General features: G+C 36.4%; 1 protein-coding gene across 1 annotated transcript; it reads right to left on the minus strand.

Moving 5' to 3' along the window:
* Nucleotides 1-11,164: 11,164 nt before the first annotated feature.
* Nucleotides 11,165-18,108, minus strand: metrn (meteorin, glial cell differentiation regulator). Its single transcript, XM_059525167.1, has 4 exons — nucleotides 17,788-18,108; nucleotides 16,694-17,130; nucleotides 14,159-14,218; nucleotides 11,165-13,084 (listed from the first exon to the last, which is right to left on the minus strand). The coding sequence occupies exons 1-4, from the start codon at nucleotides 17,889-17,891 to the stop codon at nucleotides 12,771-12,773; spliced, it is 915 nt and encodes a 304-aa protein (XP_059381150.1). The 5' UTR covers nucleotides 17,892-18,108; the 3' UTR covers nucleotides 11,165-12,770.
* Between the last annotated feature and the right edge of the window lie 4,540 nt (nucleotides 18,109-22,648).

The following is a 22,648-nucleotide window of genomic DNA, read 5'->3' on the forward strand; positions in this document are numbered from 1 at the left end:
ATGAACTATCAATATTATTAATTAATAGTTATCATATGATGCAGTCACACATGTAGCAATAATTATTTAGTTCTGTTGTTGATTCAAGGTTAGGATCATCTGAGGTCCTCTGAGGGTCAGCATCATCTCTTCTCAGGTGTTCTGGATCCAGACTGGAGCTTGTGTAAATCCTAGTTACCACGGGATGTAAATCCCATGGCAAAACATAGAAACAAAATAGAGACATCATTAGCATAGCTGATGTTCCAACAAAGTAAAATTAGTTTAACACAAGCTAAAGGATAAAAATGCACATTTGATCAGATGCAATTCACAATTTAAAAGATACATTTTTCATATGCTTGGCGAAAGAGATGTGTTTTTAATCTAGATTTAAACAGTGTGTCTGAACCCCGAACATTATCAGGAAGGCTATTCCAGAGTTTGGGAGCCAAATGTGAGAAAGCTCTACCTCCTTTAGTGGACTTTGCTATCCTAGGAACTACCAAAAGTCCAGCGTTTTGTGACCTTAGGGTGCGTGATGGGTTGTAGCGTGGTATAAGGCTAGTTAGGTACGCAGGAGCTAGACCATTTTGGGCCTTATAGGTAAGTAATGATAATTTGTAACTGATTCGGAACTTAATAGGTAGCCAGTGCAGAGACTGTAAAATTGGGGTAATATGATCATATTTTCTTGACCTCGTAAGGACTCTAGCTGCTGCATTTTGGACTACCTGTAGCTTGTTTATTGAAGAAGCAGGACAACCACCTAGAAGTGCATTACAATAGTCCAGTCTAGAGGTCATGAATGCATGAACTAGCTTTTCTGCATCAGAAACAGATAACATGTTTCGTAGCTTGGCAATGTTTCTAAGATGGAAGAATGCAGTTTTTGTAACATTGCAAATATGATTTTCAAAAGACAAATTGCTGTCTAATATAACACCCAGATTTCTGACTGTAGAGGAAGTAACAGTACATCCGTCTAGTTGCAGATTGTAATCTACAAGATTCTGTGTAGTGTTTTTTGGTCCAATAATTAATATCTCGGTCTTATCCGAATTTAATTGGAGAAAATTATTTGTCATCCAATCTTTTACATTTTTAACACACTCTGTTAGCTTAGATAATTAGGAAGTTTCATCTGGTCTCGTTGAGATATATAGCTTAGTATCATCAGCATAACAGTGGAAGCTAATTCCGTATTTTCTAATAATATTACCAAGGGGCAACATGTATATTGAAAATAGAAGGGGACCTAAGACGGATCCTTGTGGCACTCCATATTTTACTGATGATAAATGAGATTACTCCCTATTTAAATAAACAAAATGGTAGCGATCGGACAGGTAGGATCTAAACCATCTTAGAGCCTGCCCTTGAATACCTGTATAGTTTTGTAATCGATCTATGAGTATGTCATGATCTATGGTGTCGAACGCAGCACTAAGATCAAGTAAGACTAGAAATGAGATGCAGCCTTGATCTGACACAAGAAGCAGGTCATTTGTAATTTTAACAAGTGCAGTTTCTGTGTTATTGTGGGGCCTAAAACCCGACTGAAATTCTTCATACAGATCATTTTTATGCAGGAAGGTGCTCAATTGAGCAGACACAACTTTTTCTACAATTTTAGACATAAATGGAAGATTTGAAATAGGCCTATAATTTGCCAGTACACTAGGATCTAGTTTTGGTTTCTTAATAAGAGGCTTGATAACCGCCAGCTTGAATGGTTTTGGGACGTGACCTAAAGATAACGACGAGTTAATGATATTGAGAAGCGGTTCTTCGGCTACAGGTAACAGCTCTTTTAGTAATTTAGTGGGTACATAATCTAATAAACATGTTGTTGGTTTAGATACAGTGATAAGTTTATTTAGCTCTTCCTGTCCTATATTTGTAAAGCACTGCAGTTTATCTTTGGGTGCGATGGATGAAACTGAAGTGTTAGACGCTGTAGAATCTACATTCGCTATTGTATTTCTAATGTTATCTATTTTATCAGTGAAGAAATTCATAAAGTCATTACTATTTAACTTTGGTGGAATATTTGAATCAGGTGGCGTCTGGTAATTTGTTAATTTAGCCACTGTGCTAAATAAAAACCTTGGATTGTTTTGGTTATTTTCTATGAGTTTGTGTATATGCTCTGCCCTAGCAGTTTTTAGAGCCTGTCTATAGCTGGACGTACTGTTTTTCCATGCAATTCTAAAAACTTCCAAGTTAGTTTTTCTCCATTTGCGTTCAAGACTACGAGTTACTTTCTTGAGAGAGTGAGTATTACTGTTACACCATGGCACGGTACGTTTTTCTCTAACCTTTTTCAATTTGATGGGGGCAACAGCTTCTAATGTATTAGAGAAAATAGTGCCCATGTTGTCAGTAATTTCGTCTAATTCATGTGCATTTTTGGGTACAAATAGCAGTTGAGATAGATCAGGCAGGTTATTTGCGAATCTGTCTTTGGTGGCTGGAACAATAGTTCTGCCCAGACGGTATCGCTGAGACATATAGTTAATATCAGTTATACGCAGCATGCACGATACAAGGATATGGTCTGTAACATCATCGCTTTGAGGTACAATATCTATAGCAGTAAGATCGATTCCATGCGATATAATTAAATCTAGTGTATGATTAAAACGATGAGTGGGCCCGGTGACATTTTGCTTGACTCCAAAGGAGTTTATTAGGTCAGTAAACACAAGTCCTAATGTATCATTTGCATTATCAACGTGAATATTAAAATCTCCCATGATTAGCGCCTTATCAACTGTAACTAGAAGGTCTGAGAGCAAATTCTTTTAGGAATTCTGTATACGGCCCTGGTGGTCTATACACAGTAGCCAGAGCAAGAGATACATTAGATTTCTTTTGCATGTCTGACAGTGTAACATTTAGCAGAAGTATTTCAAAAGAGTTAAACCTGTATCCTGTTTTCTGGGTAACATTGAGAATATCACTATATATTGTTGCAACACCTCCGCCACGACCAGTCTGACGGGGCTCATGCTTGTAACAGTAGTTTGGTGGAGTAGACTCATTTAGACCAAAATAATCATTCGGTTTTAGCCAGGTTTCAGTCAAGCAGAGTACATCAAAACTATTATCTGTGATCATTTCATTTACAATAACTGCTTTGGGTGTGAGTGATCTAATATTTATGAGCCCAAACTTTAAAAATTGTTTTTGTTCATTTACTTTACATTTTTCTGGTTTAATTACGATAAGATTTTTTCTAGTAACTAATGGTGTGATAAGCTTTCTTAGGCCTAATTAAAATAATCATAAACCCGCATTAGCCAATCACGAAGTGTGTTTACATGCACATCTTACGCCAGAAGACATGAAATGTCATTTAAATTTTTGCATGGAAACACCTTTATTATGTCAAGATTATTTATTGTTTTTTTATGATAGGGGTTTATTGATTTGCATGCAAACCCTAAAAACAGGGTTATAAAATAGATAATTTTTTATCTTTATAAGGGTTTTGTTGTACATGTAAACACGCGTTAACGCCATCATTTGTATTTCAAGTGCATTTTTACTCATGTTTAATGCTGAACTCACAAATGTCTCATTTCAAGAAGTTTGTATTTTGCACCTACTGATTCCAATTAAATAGTTTATTGTAATTATTAATAATTTGTTATTGATTTCTAGTTAAATCATCAAAATGAAACAACACAGCAATATGACTTTTACTGCGTGTTTCAATCCTTAAGAAACGTGTGTGTTTGTGTGTGTGTGTAACTGAATTTGCTCTTCCTTCCTGAGAAACTATGTGTGGAATGTTTGTAAAGCTTATGTCAATTTAACGGGCTGCGAGAATGAAAGGCTGCTGACAATTAATTGTCTGATGGGGTAAGATAATTTCATTACAGAGCTTGTAGTTCACACACATGCTGATCTCTGAGAAACATACGACACTAAATGTGACAGACATGTTATTTGTACACGTAATAAATCAATTGCTTTCTGTCGTATCAGTGTTTTACACATTATGTTTTCAAGCTTTTAGGCATTTAATGCATTTAATGTTTTAGTTTAGTGTTCTTAGAATCAAAAATTCTTGTTTTTTAATATAATTTATTATAAAAAAAGTGTTTAAAAAAAAAAAAAAAAAATTATATATATATATATATATATATATATATATATATATAAAATAAAAATCAGTCTAATTTTCATCTACTATAAAACTTCTTTCCAAAAAGATTTACTTAAAAATTTTAAAATGTCAAAAAAAAAAAAGTAGAACTTTTAAAAAAACCTTTAAAACTGCCCTGTACTTTCATTCTAAAAGAGAAAGTTAAATGTGAATGAGAATCGAATTCATCCTAGGAATTTAAAATACTGCAGGGCAAACATGAAAGCATATTACTGGAAAGAAAAAAAATGGCACGAATTATCTGCAAAAAGAGAGCGTGGAAAAGACAGAAAGAGAGCGGGCGAGACAGAAAGAGGCTGTGGGCTTGGCAGATAAAGGGAGAGTGTTTGGGAAATGGGCTGCAGACTGAGGGGCTTCGAGCGCCTCTTTATGAGCTGGGGAGAAAATGTAAGATTATGCGTATGGGAAACGGGGTGCAGTGAGTACAGTGGCCCCTGAACCCCTGGGAAAGGAGCCGGGCCGGGGAGGGGCTTATGGGTAGTGAGGGTGATTGCTGGGGGGTTCGGGGGTGAGCCGGTCGGCCGACTGTGTGCCAGCTCACACTGGGTGGCATCCGCACAGACACCCTGACATCATGAGAACATAACAGCAAAGACAACTCTTTACCTCACAGATTTAGGCAGATTTTAATTGAAATAATAATGATTCATATTTATTATTGTATATATGATTTACATTAAAAATGATATTTAATTTATATAAATGCTTAAAACAATATTAAACAGAATATATTTTGTGTATGTACATTTATACAAATATATATACAATACATTTCTTATTATACCGAATTGTATGAATAGTATATTAATGGGAAAAAAAAAAAATATATATATATATATACTCATTAAACTATATAAAATAATATATAGCATTATAAGAAATAATTTTCCAAGACATTTTATATTATATTTTTGTTTAAATATATTGTAAATATATATATTTTATATTATATCAATATTCACATTATATAAATTATTATTTTAATTCTGTATTAATTATCATTATTGTTTGTAAAATGGGATGAACTGAGGTATCACATAAATTCAATATTTGAATATACAGTACAGACCAAAAGTTTGGACACACCTTCTCATTCAAAGAGTTTTCTTTATTTTCATGACTATGAAAATTGTAGATTCACATTGAAGGCATCAAAACTATGAATGAACACATGTGGAATTATATATGGAATTATATACATAACAAAAAAGTGTGAAACAACTGAAAATGTCATATTCTCAGTTCTTCAAAGTAGCCACCTTTTGCTTTGATTACTGCTTTGCACACTCTTGGCATTCTCTTGATGAGCTTCAAGAGGTAGTCACCTGAAATGGTCTTCCAACAGTTTTGAAGGAGTTCCCCGAGAGATGCTTAGCACTTGTTGGCCCTTTTGCCTTCTGTCTGCGGTCCAGCTCACCCCTAAACCATCTGGATTGGGTTCAGGTCCGGTGACTGTGGAGGCCAGGTCATCTGGCGCAGCACCCCATCACTCTCCTTCTTGCTCAAATAGCCCTTGATGCCTTCAGTGTGACTCTACAATTTTCATAGTCATGAAAATAAAGAAAACTCTTTGAATGAGAAGGTGTGTCCAAACTTTTGGTCTGTACTGTATAACATAGAGTATCATATATATATACACATACACACACACACACACATTTAATTATTTTATTGATTTTCTATTAAGATATTTGCAAATTATATATTATTTATTATTAATGTTTATAATATTACTTTACATTTTGTATCAAAACATTTCCATTAATTTTTTTATTATTTTATTATATTATTAATGGCATTATTGATTTTATGCATAAACAGTCAAACATCAGTGTAGTGTAATATAGTTGTTTACAAATGTTTTCATGAATCTGTCTGAGACTGTTTGAGCCCATCGTGACGCTGAGATCTACTCGGGAATGTGTGTCTGATACTTCGAGCAGTGGGAAAATTCTGAATGCCAAATAATATTCCAGCTGGGCATCAGGGTCCGTCTTCAGCAGCTAGTTCTTAACATTATAAACCTGCTGCAGTCTGAATATGAGAAGCGCTGCTTCAGCCGTTTGTTTGGCCTTCACTGCTCATGCGATATGTGCCTAATAAACTCTGGCAGGCCGTGCTAGAGCATGTGTGTGTGTGTGTGTGTGTGTGTGTGTGAGTGGATGGGACAAGCCTTCTGAACAGCAGTAATTCATGAGAACAGGCTGGGGTTGGGGTGGGGGGGGGGGGTGAGACAGAGAAAGAAAAAAAGTGACAAAAGCGAAAGAATGTGGGACGCGTGAGAGTGGAATTTGAGCAGAACTCGACTATCAAATTAATGAGTGTGTGAATTCAGACGGAGAGACTGAGAGCCAGCGAACATGAATGAACTTTTACCTTTCCAGAGTGCATATACTTTATATTTAACTAGTCTTTTTTTTTATTTAAATTTAAATAAATATTATTCGTGCTTGAGCTTGAGCATAGTTCACATGGTCATAGATAACCTGGAAATTGGGGATTTCACCACTTGAAATGAATAAAATCTTAAAAGTCCTTGCAAATATATATATATATTTTCTAGTTACGCTCAGTCAGTAATTGCTCTTTTGTTTAAAATGTTTATTCGGCAGTCATTTGTAATCTTAACGTCCATTTCTCTCCCTCTCTGTCAGAAGCAGCTGCTGGCTGATCTCAAGCGTTCGGAGAGAGTTCCAGCTCTTCAACGCGTCTGGAGAAGTGAGAGAGAGAGAGAGAGGCAGCAGTTGAGTGGAAAAAGAGCCTGCGGAGAGGAGAGAAAAAAGCACAAGAGTTTGAGAGAAACATCAAGAGATTGAGCCGAGAGATAGAGAGAAACGACACGCTGAGCAGTTGAAGGCAAGTTTGAGAGAGGGAGAGGAGGGGTCCCGAGAGTTTTTCCCACACTCTGTTCTGTGCTTTAATCCGTGTCATGATTGGGACAAAATTCAGATGCCCTCCTGTAGCCACTCCACACAAAGAACAGGCATTTTTCTCTCTCACATGAGCGAGCCATCCCGTATCTGGACCGTTCCTCATGTTTTGGCCCCGTTCCTGGTCTCACAGTCCGTTCGCATGTGTTCACACATTCTGCCCATTATCACAGGAGTTCAGCAGTGCCTCTGATCGTACCTCAGGGAAACACTCAGATCTGTCTCGCTCTGTCACTGATGGCTTTCAGGTGCCGCTGCATGAATCTGGGATCGTAGGATTTGTTTTCTGTTACTGGAACAAACACTTTTCTGTCTCTCTGACCTGAGAGCAGGTCACATTTCCTATCTGTGTCCATGTTTCAGAGCGATCACAGTTATTAGTACATCATTTGGTTATTTTATACATCGTAAAATGACCATAAAATGAGGTTTAAACTGCATTTATTTTGTGCACCAAACAAATTAGCATAAATAATGACTGTTTTCCGACAGATCTCTAAACTCGTCCCCCTTTAGTTAAGCCATTTTGAGAGCTCAAGGTTTGGCTGGTTAGCAGTGTTACTACACAATCTGTATTTTATTTTATTTTATTTTATTTTATTTTATTTTATTTTATTTTATTTTATTTTATTTTATTTTATTTTATTTTATTTTATTTTATTTTATTTTATTTTATTTTATTTTATTTTATTTTATTTTATTTTATTTTATTTTATTTTATTTTATTTTATTTTATTTTATTTTATTTTATTTTATTTTATTTTATTTAAATATTTCATTATTTTATAGTATTTTTTTTTTTACCAAAACACAATAATTTCATCTCTGTGAATATTATATTATATTATATTATATTATATTATATTATATTATATTATATTATATTATATTATATTATATTATCTGTCACAATTTGTTTATTTATTTAGTTACTTAATTGTTATTCATTAGTTAGTTTAATCAAAAATTATTTATTATATCATAGTTATTTATTAACCAAAACATAGCCTCATCTATGTGCTACAAAATTGCATACTGATATCAGTATTTCCTTTAATTGCAAATACTTACCCTAATTCTAAATTTTTTACCCAAACGAAATATTTTCTCATTTCTCATAACACAATAATAAAAATATTTTTCCATTAGATTTGTATATTTTGTGCATGTGTATTAATGATTTTATCATAGTATTTTTTTTTACCAAAACTCAATTTTCTGATCTCTGTGCTTAGAAATAACACACTAATATCACTATGTATTTATTTATTTAGTCATTTATTCATTAAATCTATAATATTAGTAGATTTTTAACCAAGACATAATCTCATATATCTTTGATTAAGATGAATTGCTCATTGTATTGTACATTTGTAAGTCACTTTGGATAAAAGCGTTTGCTAAATGAATAAATTTAAATCAAGTTATGATTAGTAATGTGGCTGTGCATTTGGTAACTCTTAGTCGGATTTCATTTTCTGTCATATATGATTAAAATCGATGTTTCTTATTTATTGAAATATTGTAACATGGGTCAACTGTTTGTTTCTCAGAGAGGTTTCTCAAGACATTGACTGATATGTGTATGTTGTGCAAGTTGGAAGACATGTGACAGCATGTGTTGTTTTTAATATTAGAGGAGGGTAATTGGTTTTTGGAACGAATTTCATTTTTCTTAGTTTTAAACCTGAGTGAACACAATAGAAAAGGAGAGGGAATATGTTTATGATTTAAAAATGATTATGAAATTAAGGTGGAAAAGTGTAAAGCTAAAGGTTTAATGGTTGGTATACTGTAAGAAAACTCTCTATTCACACTGTTAATGTCGTGACTTTAGGATCATATGATCATGTTTTTGATGTCGCGTTTCTGTGTAACTCCAATTGTGTTTGTTTAAGGTGATAATTGATTTTTTTGGCGGGAAATAAGAAAGACACTGCCCACCCCGACCTGAGGAGCTCAGCTCTACACACTCAGTCGCTCACACACACACACACACACACACACACACACTTGGGCTTCCCTCCGCATTTTAATGGGATTACGGCCATCTGCAGACCCTTAAGGAACAAAAGTGTGTTCCTGGAGAAGTCGTGTTCTCCGGGGGTTGAAGTGTTATGTCAGCATGCTAACACACACACCGCAGGGATCTGGAGCCTTGCAAAGATAGTCATGCTGTAACCTAAAACTAAATCATGAACATGCTTTTTGGACAAACATAGTAATCTACGCAACTAGTAATACTATAGAGATTTTCTAATGTTTTTGAAAGATGTCTATTCTGCTAAAAAATGATGCATTTATTTGATCAAAAATACAGAAAAATAATTTAATATCGTGAAATATTATTACAAATTAAAATGTGTGTTTTCTAGTGGAATATATTATAAAATATAATTTATTTCTGTGATGCACAGCTGTATTTTCAGCATCATTCCTCCAGTCTTCAGTGTCACATGATCTTCAGAAATCATTCTGATATGAAGATTTGATGCTTAAGAAACATTTCTGATTATTATCAATGATGAAAACAGTTGGGCTGCTAAACATTGTTGTGTAAACCATGATACATGTTTCAGCATTTTTTAATAACTAAAAAGTAAACAGCATTTTATTGAAATAGAAATCTTTAGTAACATTATAAATGTCTTTACTGTCACTATTGAACAATTTAATGCATCCTTACTTAATACACGTGTTTACTTCTTTAAAAATTAAGATGTGTAAATAAAATAAAATAAAATAAAACAGAAATCTTACTGACCCCACACTTTTGAACAGTAGTGTGCAATATTTATATTTTAAAATATTTATATTAACATTTTAAATGTAAAATATATTTATTTTATTAACATACATTTATTCATTCATTCAATGAATGCCTGAATTAATCCTACAATGTATTATTAAATTACTATATAAAGTATTTAAGTAAAAATGTGTAGGATTTACTTTAAAATAATTTTTGCTCAGGAATTGCTGGTGAATTTCACAAAAGAAAGAAAGAAAGAAAGAAACAGCAGGGAACACATTAAATTAAATGAAAATTAAATTTTAAGCAAAGAGACTGAAATAGTATTGTATGGAGTAAGTTTTTATTCCGAAATATCTTTTTTTTTACAATCTCGAAAAATTATTTTTGCAATGTATTCTAAAGATCTATAATGACAGAATGTCAAACTTCTACAGTCTTTTCACTTTTTATATTAAAAGTGCTCTTTTGATTGCAGAGGAGTTTTGGCAACAGACACAGATTGAGCTGAATAGTGAGTTTTGTGGTTGAAGTGCAGTTTGTGATCTTCTGTGTGTGTGTGTGTGTGTGTGTGTAGATATAAATGGACACAGTCCAGGTCAAAGAGCTCCTGTCTGTGGGCTGGGTCTCGCTCATTTCCTGTTCTATCTCTGGAGCTCTTGAAAGGCCAAACATATACACACACTGTACACCTGAACACACACACACACACACTTACACACACCCTCGACAGCTCACCAACACCCTTCCTCATTTTCCTGTTATTCACCTTACAACTACAGTAGGTTATACATATGCTAATAATAATAATAAAGTAAAACATTGCCTATATGACAGCAGCACTTTTGGAATCAGAAAGAGTATCAAAAGTGACAGAAAAGACATTTATAAAAGAATCCTGAAAAATAAAATATATCTCAGTTATCGATAATAATCAGAAATGTTTCTTGTGCATAAAAGCAGCATATTAGAATGATTTCTGAAGATCATGTGACCCTGAAGACTGGAGGAATGATGCTGAAAATCCAGCTTTGATCACAGGAATAAATTACATTGTAACATATATTCACATAGAAAATGGTAATTTTAAATTGTAATAATATTTCACATTTTGGATCAAATAAATGCAGCCTTAGTGTGAAGAAGAGACTTCTTTCAGAAACATTAAAATCAAACTCCAATCTAGTGTATTGAAAAGTATTTACTTTGATTTTAATTGTTTTTTTTTTAATTGATTTTCTATTTCATTGTGGAAAATAAGCTATTTTGGATTTTTACTTTTTAGTTTTACTTTAATAAGTAATTAAGAAACCAGACAAACACAAATTCAATGATTTTTGTTCTTTATAAACAATAATTGTATATTTCTTAACCAATCTTTCATACAAACTCTACAGTGTTGACAGAATATTTCATCATCCAGTTTTAAAACTCTAAAACATCTTATATACACTGATATCCACACATTTTTTTACACCCAGCAGTCACATTGGTTTGTAAAAACATTAATAACAAACACTGGCAGCATAAAATACGGCAGCTTCGCATCTCAGCTCACTCTCTACGTTTGGTTGATCCGTTCATTTGTTTAGTGCACATACAACGCTGACAAAAATGGATATGAAGCACAAAATAAAGACAAAAGCAGTAGCAGATAACCAGAATTAGATGGAGGACCGTGTTTGCCTGAGACCAGAAGTCAATGCTTTGGTACACAAGTCCACAGTATGAGCGTGCTGACAAGCTTTACAGAGAGTCTGAGAGCAAGAGATGATATTTCAGACCATAAATTCTCTTTATAGTTTATATCGTAAGTACATACATCGAAACGACAAATAAAATCCAGATTTGCGAGGATACCCTGTTCATGTCCGTTCACACTGACAACAGTCTAACCGTCAGATTAAAGCAATTAAATATTCAGCATCACATGACTTTACATTCTTCACTCCCATTGGTCGTTGCACTGCTGCTCATTTGCATAAAGCTGAACTGCTCAACTTTGTCTAAATGCAAAAGTCTCAGATGTTAAATGAATGAAGAGAATGAATGTCGTTTGTTGTCAGTGTGAACGCAACATTGAAAATAAAACAATTTCTCATCAGAGTAAAAGTGCTCTGAACGTGACAGTAAGTTTATATCAGCTTAGCAACATCAAAGCAAACTAGTGGTGATGTTAACCGTGTTAACTAGTTAACCGTGAGGTAATCAGCACATGCTATCTATAGACACCAAATAATTAAATATACTATTGCTATTGTTTTCATTACTTGATGTTAGCTGCATGCTATCCTCAGCCTATAAGCATATAAACCATAGCTGATTTCATATTATAGAAATATATATTTATATAAAACATCTTTTACTATGCTACATATAGATCCGTTTTGGTTCTCAGTGCATGCAGCGTCCAGATATCGCCATCTTTTCCTTCTGTTCACCAGTGCAAATTTAGAAAATAGAGTTGACTTCTTTAATATATGTATGTATATATATATATAAACACTCTCAATTTAGAGTGTTTAAACATTTTTCTTTTCCTATAAAGGCTGGCAAATCAAAGTTTTTCTGTGGCATCAAATACTGCAAAAGACGACTGCACTACATGCATTGCGCACAGCTTATTTACCAACTTTGGATATTTCAGTGATATGATGTTTATATCAAAGCGTCCAAAGACAAGATTTCCTGAGTTTAAAAAAGAGGCCCGGTTAAGGACCCCAAATCTGGGTGGAATTAGACAGACATGGACACACAAATGTCCTCCGTCAGATATCCATCTCGATCCAGTGATCTCTGCTGAGATTTCCTCCTCCAGTGTCTCTGTTCTCCTTAACTTCTGTCTGTGTTTCTTTCATTTGCTCAGGAGTTTCTCAGATCATCTTCTGCGACAGAATCATGAGTTTCGCCCGCACATGATCCTGTTTCCCTGTCAGTCGTTGACCAGAGTGCAGGGGATCATTAGAGATTGTTTGGCCTGCTCGTACACCTTCAGGAAGTCTTTATAGCGTGGAGCGCAGCCGAGCCACGCCTCCCCAAAGTGCACACGGCCGGTAAACAGGAAGCTGCCAGCACCGGGACGAACGCCACACTGCAGAGGCGTCCGGATCTCACCTAACCGCATCAGACGCCCGGATTCAGGGAACAGCGCAAACTTCTGCCGATAAACCCTCGTCGCGCTCACTTTGATCACTGCTGCTTTCAGATTTGAGTCTGCATCCACTGAACGGATGTTTCCTCGAACCACTACAAACACAGAAAGCTCTGTTAGAACGATGGAAAATTAGTGTCAGACTTCAGCTTTTGCCACTTCGGTTGGTTTACGATTTCCTTCTCAACCAGAAAATACAATTGGAAGCCACTAAATTAAACAGCTGGACCGATGCCAATTGGGTTTTGGTAAAGTGAGTAAATTAGAAATGTACTTTTATCCAAAGCAGTTTACAGTAGAAGACTGCAAAGAGTAACCAAGTGAGAGGAAAACTCTAAAACTATAAAAATGTACTTGAAAAAAGTACTTCTAATTAATGTTTACTGAATAAAAATAAAACTGAGTAATAAAATAACTAACATTTATAATAATTAATAAAAATTAAAAGAAATAAATGTACTAAAATTACTAATATTAAAATTGTAATATATATATATATATATATATACATATACTACAAAAAAATTATAAAAAATAACAAAACTAAAAATTACTACAATTAAATGTTAAATATAAATGCAACATTTCTTTTAGCTTAACTTGATGTACTAAAGTAACTAAAACTGAAATAATAAATAAATAAAAAATATAAAATAATAATAAAAAACAACAACAAAAAAGTGCAACAAAATTAGCAATTTTTTTGATAAAATTAAAATGAAAAATATCTCTGTCTAAATATATAATTATATGTTCCTGTTGCTCAGTGGTAGAGCATTGTGTTAGCAGTGCAAAAGGTTGTGGGTTCGATTCCCAGAGAACACACATACTGTTAAAAAAAAGTGTATAGCTTGAATGCAATGCAATTCACTTTGGATAAAAGCGTCTGCTAAATGCATTAATGTAATGAACTAAAATAAATAATAAAAACATAATTGATACTAAATTAGGGCTGACCCCTGTACTTGAGTTTGAACCTTTGACCTCCAGATCTTTAACTAAGCCGCTAGAAAATCTGGCATATTGGTAGCTGAAGCTTGTAGGTGTGTGGTTCTTGCTATCCTAGAGACATTTACACAGTTTAGTGCAAAAGTTCTGCTGATTGCTTGGAATAAAAACACATTTGTCCTAAAAAGCCGAACAAAAAATAAAAAAATTCAAATACTCACCAAAGTCACTAGTGCACACAGCCATCAGGATCTCAGTGTTATTGCACGGCCTGCAGGCTCCTGTGAGAGAAAGAAGAGAAGAACATGAGACTCGCAGCTCCTCAGCGGAGGTGTGATGGAGATAAATGACCTGCTGATAGGTGTGAGCCACATCACCTGATCAAAGTGTCCCCTCAATCAAGACCCTAACACTTCACTCTTCCTCTCTAACGTTCATCTGGCTGATCTGGATGGGCTTGTGAAGTAAGAAAACTGAACAAAACCCACCCACACAGAAATCAAACCGATTCTCATTTTTCAAGTTTGTGTCGTTTTGAAGATTTTTATATCCATTTACAAAATTTTTCCATGCTAAGTATAGTTTTTTGTCAAAATGCCAGTCTTTAAGTTCAGGGTAAATGGCTATATTAATTAGAAACGAATGAAAAAGAGACTGTGATGAACAGACAATAGGCTGCGCTAATTAATACGTCTACGATTTTATTAAACGTTTAAATTGAAATGTAATTGTAAAATAATTTTAAATAAGATGTATAGTTTCTAAACAAATTGTGATTTTATTTTTTGTTCAATTACAGCAAATTAATGTTTTTGTGCATATTCTTGAAACAATACTAGTAATTATTGAGATACTATTTCATTTTTCAACTAGTTTTATATTAGGTAAAATGTTAATTCTGCTGCATTTTTTTTAAATATGTATCAATTTTTATTTCAGTTTTTTTTGTTATTTTAGTACATTAAGTTAAACTAGATATAAATGAGAAATAAAATAAAAAAAAATTATATTTCATTTTATTTGAGTTAATGTTTACTTTGTTTCAAGTAATGCAAATGTTTTATGGTTTTAACTTTAGCTGTTTTCACGTTTAGTGAATTGTGAGTTAATAAAATCTAAAAACAATAAATTTGTTTAATAAATGTACATTATATTCATTTGTATTGTTAAAAACATGCGTTACTATATATATATATATATATATATATATATAATTTTTTTTTAATTAATTGAACTTTCAAAATTATAAAATTCAACAGCACGCTCTCCAGGTATTTCCCATATTTACAAATTTTATAAGTACAAATTCAGACAATTTTAACAAAAAACCAACAAAACAAAACAAAACATGCATTATATTGGCCATCCTGCGCTCTAAACGTTGGCTACATTGGTTGAGCATTAGGTAAAGTTGAGCACTATTTAAAGTCATCATAACTGAAAGTTAACTGAATGCATGTTGGCCGGCAGCTACACGTGTGCGCAGCAACAGGTCTCTGTGTGGGTGCGAGAGAGAAAGTTGTTGGCCCTTTAAAACTTTTAAACGTCTTTCGCTGTCTCCTCTCTGCTCCCAAACTCCCAACAAAAGATCCGCTTTTCAGTTGCGTGGTTAACCCCCAACCCCCCCGTTACCACGGCGACTGTGCTCTCATGCAGGTCTCGGAAACGGCTTACTATGGAGACAAACCCCCGTCCCATTCGAAGCTTTTGTCTTTCTCTCCCTCCCCCCTCCGCTCCTCGAATCCGTGCGCTCCCTCCTCCGCTTCCCACAACTGGCTGGAAGGAGCTTCCCAGCTGAGATGACCTAACACTATCACTGAAACCTGTTACAGTTAAATATCTGCAGTGCTGCGATTACAGATTGAAATGGAAAGTGCATGTTTGTGCTCTTCAGATGGTGGTTCTAAGCTGAAATGCATTACTCTAAAGTTCAAGTCTGAATGAATGTTCTGTTCTTGGCTGGTTTTGTTTGTCTGATGTTCCTCGTTCTGCACCCCCATCCAGCCAGAGGTCACTCGACTTCTACTCAACTCATACTTTGCATACTTTCATAACGTTGCACTGAACTTTCATACAGAACCATCACAGATTTGCAGAAACATCATCTGCAGGTTACTTCTCAGAATAACCCATGTAGATGAGCCTAAAAGCTTGGAAAGTTGGTTGTAGTCATTTTTGGAAATTTGGGATTAATTTTGTGATAATATCAAAATTGTAAGTTTTAGTGGTCACTGTTTTAAGTTCCAAAATGTACAAATGCTCTGTGTTCGTTATTTCAAGCAGTTTTTAGTTAAATAAATGTACACAGTTTCATAAATTTGCATTGCCCTTTTTTTGCAGAACCTTCAACATTCAGGATTCACTGCAGGTTCATTCTCAAAAACGAATCTGATTAGATTGTACTAAAAGTGCATAAGCGATTTTAGATTATATTTGGGAAGATATTAAATTATTAATGTTAGTTCTCACTTTTTTAAATATTTTAAACACGTTTTTAGTAAAATAAGTGTTTTTGCATGATTTTGTAGCAATTGCACTGCACTTTTTTTTTTTTGCAAAACCATATGATAAATTTTAGATTATTTTTGGGCCAATGTTAAATTCAACAAACAATTTCTATGATTAATATTGGAAATAAATTTTACTAAAATAAATGTTTTGTTGTCGTTGCATGAAATTGCTTTTAATTTGCTTGCGACCATTGTATACTATGTATATATTGCATAAATCACTGCTGTATCTTGCAGAATATTCACCTTCGCTGCCGATTGGATCTGTGTTGACTGACGGCTGCGCTGTCCAATCGCCTCTCAGCTCGTAGCGAAATGCAGCGATGCGTCTGCTTATGTCTTGGTGAGGCGTCGCTTGCAGGAAGAGAGCCGGTCTTTCTCCAGGAATGGCACTGAAGCAGCGCACATGGGCCGGGCTGGATGGCTCGGAGGTCTCGTCTCCCACCAGAATCTCCAGGACTCCGTCCCGCTCCACGTAGAGCTGAGCCCCTCCCCAGTGCTGATCCGGCTTGATGCAGGCCGACACTAGGCTCCTGCTGGACTCGCCGGGACCCATGGAGCTCCACGGCAGTCGGGGCGAAAGAGTGAGACGCAGTGCTCCAGCGGGGTACAGCCACTCCACTGATCCCTCCACACACCTCAACCAAACCTGCTCCACGTTCTTCACTGCCTGAGAGAGACCACTGCACAGATGGAAACCAGCAGAGGTTAACCAGAGAAATCTGAACAGGCCAAACCTCTATGAGTCACCGAATCCACATTAAATCTGGAAATTTATGCAAAAGCATAAAACAGTCATTTCTCTTAGTCTGCTTTCTCAGAACTTGAGCCTTGAGTCATTTGATACGTGCATTAAATTGCAGGAAAAGTTTAACGCCCCCTACTGGTAACTGGTTCCTTTAACTTAAGCCATTTAAACTTTATGCACTAGTGGAAACATCCTTCAACATCCATTAGTATTGAAACCTTTATAGCACACCTTTTTATTACATTATATAATTATATTTTCTTTATACTTTACAAACGAAGTGCTTATTTTACCATTTTTTGCGCTATGACTATGAAACTATGTCAACATATTAAAGATAGATAGATATGCAATGCAACTCAAACACATATACGAGAGATGATTACTGCACATTATATTTATACAAAATATTTTACCTATGTTTACTGTAATTAATTGCATACATTTTGCACACTTTTAATTGCACAGAAATCATGTAAGATAGCAGGAAAAAGCAATGCATTCCAGGAAAACGTTAACATAATGCGCAATATATTAACCAACAAAATCAACCGATATAAAGCCTGTAACTCATCATTTTGTTAGTCTTTACCTTCCCCTCCAGCTGCACTGGTCTTCTGAGTAACTGGCCATCGTGAAACCGGTCAGGAATGAAATCCAAAGCGCAAAATTCCTAAAGTCCGAGAGCTGCATCATCGCGCTAAGAGAGACACTGCGGTTCTCCAGTGAGATGCGTGCGTAAAGTCCTTCTCTTCGCTGCTTTTCCAAATCTATAACTAAAACAAACGAAACCCTACTGATTCCATACTGTTGGCTGATCTAAAAGAGTGTTCTGTCTTAACTAAACTTTCCCTCTCTTTCTGTAGATCAGTCCGTGCGCGAGAGCAGAGAACCGCTGACTGACCGGAGCTCCAGCGCAAGAGTTTCAGAACTCGACTAAACTTTAAACCCCGCCCACAGCAGGAGGCGTGTCTTCACCACAGTTAAAGTCCAATGAATGACATCTCCTTTATTCACACTCGGTAAATGAAAACGACAGAAGAATGTTTAATCAGCCTGAATGTATGTGAAGGATTTTGAAACATAACACGTTGTTGGCAATAACGTCTGAATCATTTTAGCGAATCATATAATTCACGCGGCTCGTTCAGTGAACCGATTAAATGATTCACCGGATTCTGGCATTTAGCGTTACATTTTTGTAGCCAAAATCGCTGTTTGTTTTTGTTTTCATTATTCATTAGTATTCATTAGGTTATATGAAATGCGTTGAATTTGTGTTGTTTATTATTTAAAAATAAGAAGCAACACACATGAACTGTAATGTTTTCCAAAAATTCTTAATCCAGAAAGTGAATGGTTAAGTTACTACTGACAACAGTGTTCCTCACAGTATTGTTTACTGCTATGAATAAATAAATAACATTAATGCACTGATTTACAAAGGAATGTCAACCGATTCTAAAAGAATCATTTCATAGAGTCGGTTCAAAAGAACGTTCGAATTCGTTGTTGAATCAATTAATTTGAGGCGCTCCAGTTTACAGAGAAAAAGTCGAGAATATTATATTTTTTAAACATGTTTCAGTTAGCTTAATTAACATGGTTAAAGGATTTTAAATCACCATGTAGTCAAAAGTTACATTTTAATTCAATCAATCTTAACTATACATTGTAATCCAATTAAGATGGTTAATGATTAATTTATGCTTGTGTCTAAAAATATGGGACAAATTGCTTGAAAACTGAATAGAAGGCTGCAAAAAGTGGTCAAAGCTGAAGTTCAGATCAAGTTGAAGAAATATTATGAAGTCATATAAATGCATGATAAATCCACTCCAATGCTAGGCTTTTAAATTTATGGAGAGATGCAGAGAGCAGGGGGATGGGTGTTGTGGTTGGGATAAATGGAGCTCTCTGCAGGACGTCCTGCCCTCTGTTCGCCTCATGCTGAGGGACTCTTTCTTCTCACTGCATTATAAGCAAATCAGATATTCTTTTGTATCACCACTGCAATCTATCTTTATGGATGGTATGCATGTGTGTATATGTGAGCGTGTGCCTTTGATGTGGTTATGACAGGACCTTTGACATATTCAAAGCCTGATGTCCAGTAGCCCTGCTGAGGTGTGTGTGTATTGTGTTCCCTGCTGATCTGCTGTGTATAAAGTGAGGCTTTTGTTCTCTGGTGACCACTTCAAAGAATAGACACATGAAAGCAAACGTGAACGTGCATGCATGTGCGTGTGCATGTGCAGTGTTGCAGCAAGAGAGTTGTCTCTCTGAGTCTTGAATGGAGTCTTTTTCCAATATTTGCACCAAATCCATAAAACGTTTGTAAATTAAGAAATATGGTGAAGATAAATTTGGATTGTCAGTGTATTGTAGGGAAGTACAGATTTGATCAGATTTGACACAGCTCAGCGTCTTAAAATAAAAATGTCTGTTAATTTGCAAAAAATACTTCAGATTGCCTAATTTGATGATGCCGAGTTAAAAAACTGAAATAAAAACTTTCAATCGTGTATGTTTTTCACAAAATATGAATAAAGATTTTAAAAATTATATCAGCTTTAATGCACTCATCAAAATAACAAAATCAGCCAAATGCCAAATGTTTTAATAACAGAAAGAGGTATTCAAAATTAACATTTACATCTGAGTGGAAATTAGGATTAGGCACAATAATAATGTATTCAGAATCATTCATATATGTGACCCTGGAGCACAAAACCAGTCATAAGGGGCAATTTTTCAAAATTAAGATTCATACATCCTCTGAAAGCTGAATAAATAATCTTTCAATGGTTTGTTAGGAGGACTATAGTCTGGCGCCGATACAGGATGGCTGCCTCCGTGACGTGCTCTGCAGTTGTTTTTGTGTTTTTGTTAGTTTGCCCTGTCTTTAGTTATATTCCTGCAATCAGTTTCACCAGGGATGAACTGCTGAACATTCGGCAGAACGCACCACAAGATATTTTTCCGGATTTCAATTATTCAGACATTTTACTGAACGTTGTTATCGGAGGAGCAGCGGCGCTGATCAAACGCTTCAGGACGCGCAGACAGGGGAAGCGAGCGGGAGCGCTCGTCAGACTCAGGAAGCGCGGATTTCGAACGCCGTTGCCTAGCATCCATCTCGCAAATCTATGCTCTCTACCCAACAAAACGGAAGAACTCATTCTGCTCTCTCGGACAAATAAGGATTTCTCACACTCTGCTGCTCTGTGTTTCACGGAAACCTGGCTGGCTAAAGATGTGCTGTCCTGATCTAGAAATGCAGTTTGTCAACTGCAAGCCGTTCTATTCGCCGCGGGAGTTTCACTCGCTCATTCTGGTGAGTGTTTACATTCCTCCACAAGCGCAAGTAAGCCTGGCTTTACAGAAACTCGCTGATCAGATCACAGAGACAGAACAACAACACACGGACTCTGTTTTAATCATTCTCGGGGACTTTAATAAAGCCAATCTCTCCCGTGAACTGCCAAAACACAGACAAGCATGTTACTTGTCCCACAAGAGACAGTAATATATTGGATCACTGTTACACAACAATAAAGGATGCATATCACTCTGTTCCACGAGCAGCTTTGGGACGTTCTGATCACCTTCTGGTTCATCTTATACCGTCCTACGGGCAGAAACTAAAATCAGCTAAACCTGTATTAAGGACTGTAAAAAGATGGACTACTGAAGCAAAACAGGACTTACAGTCTTATTTTGACCTCACTGATTGGAGTGTTTTTTAAACTGCTGCCACCGATCTGGATGAACTCACAGAGACTGTAACATCTTATATCAGTTTCTGTGAGGATATGTGTATTCCTACCAAGACTCAACTAAATTACAACAATGACAAACCGTGGTTCACTGCAAAACTCAGACAGCTCCGTCAGGCCAAAGAAGATGCTTACAGGAAGGGGGACAATGTCTTGTATAAACAGGCTAAATACACACTGGAAAAGGAGATCAGAGTGGCAAAGTGGAATTATTCTGGAAAAATAAGGACTCAGTTCAAAGAAAGTCTGAAAGAGATTACCAACTACAAGACACCACCTGGGGGACAGGGCACTGTGTGGAGAATCAACGGCTGGCAGACGATCTGAATGAGTTTTACTGCAGGTTTGAAAGAACACCCATCACCTGCCCTGAACACCTCTCCAAACAACCGTTCACACCATTCACACCTCCTGCATCCCCCCTCTCCCCCACACCTGCAATACAGATCAGCGAGGATGCGGTGCGCCAGGTCTTCCGGAAGCAGAAAAGGAATAAAGCACCAGGTCCAGATTGTGTTACACCAGCCTGTCTGAAATCCTGTGCTGACCAGCTGGCCCCCATCTTCACACAAATCTTCAACAGATCGCTGGAGCTGTGTGAAGTCCCTTCATGCTTCAAACGCTCCACCATCATCCCCATCCCAAAGAATCCCAAAATTACAGGACTAAATGACTACAGGCCTGTGGCTTTAACATCCGTATCATGAAGTCATTTGAAAAACTGGTGCTGGCCCACCTGAAAGACATCACTGGACCCTTGCTGGATTCTCTTCAGTTTGCCTACAGAGCAAACAGGTCTGTGGACGATGCAGTAAACATTGGACTGCATTATGTTCTGCAACACCTAGACAGACCGGGGACTTATGTGAGGATCCTGTTTGTGGACTTCAGCTCGCCCTTTAACACGATCATCCCAAACCTCCTCCATACCAAACTAACTCAGCTCTCCGTGCCCACCTCCGTCTGTCAGTGGATCAACAGCTTCCTGACAGACATGCAGCAGCTAGTGAAACTGGGAAAATACACATCCAGCACCCGTACGATCAGCACCGGAGCTCCCCAGGGCTGCGTTCTCTCCCCACTGCTCTTCTCCCTGTACACTAATGACTGCACATCTACTGACCCCTCTGTCAAGCTCCTGAAGTTTGCAGATGACACCACACTCATCGGCCTCATTCAGAACGGTGACGAGTCTGCTTACAGAAAGGAGGTTAAAGAGCTGGCTGTCTGGTGCACTCTCAACAACCTGGAGCTTAACACGCTCAAAACAGTGGAGATGATCGTGGACTTCAGGAGAAACCCTCCTGCACTCCCCGCACTCACCATCATGAACAGCACTGTGACTGCAGTGGAGTCACTCAGGTTCCTGGGCACCACTATCTCTCAGGACCTGAAGTGGGACATTCACATTGACTCCATTGTGAAAAAGGCCCAGCAGAGGTTGTACTTCCTTTGCCAGCTGAGGAAGTGTAACCTGCCACAGGATCTGCTGAAACAGTTCTACTCCACCATCATTGAATCCATCCTCTGCACTTCAGTAACTGTCTGGTTCAGCTCAGCTTCCAAATCTGACCTCAGAAGGCTACAGAGGGTAGTCCGGACTGCTGAGCGAATCATTGGTACAACCCTACCTTCTATTCAAGAACTGTACCTATCCAGAGTGAGCACAAGGGC

The sequence above is a fragment of the Carassius carassius genome, chromosome 35, assembly GCF_963082965.1.
Source record: "Carassius carassius chromosome 35, fCarCar2.1, whole genome shotgun sequence".
Lineage (NCBI taxonomy): Eukaryota > Metazoa > Chordata > Actinopteri > Cypriniformes > Cyprinidae > Carassius > Carassius carassius.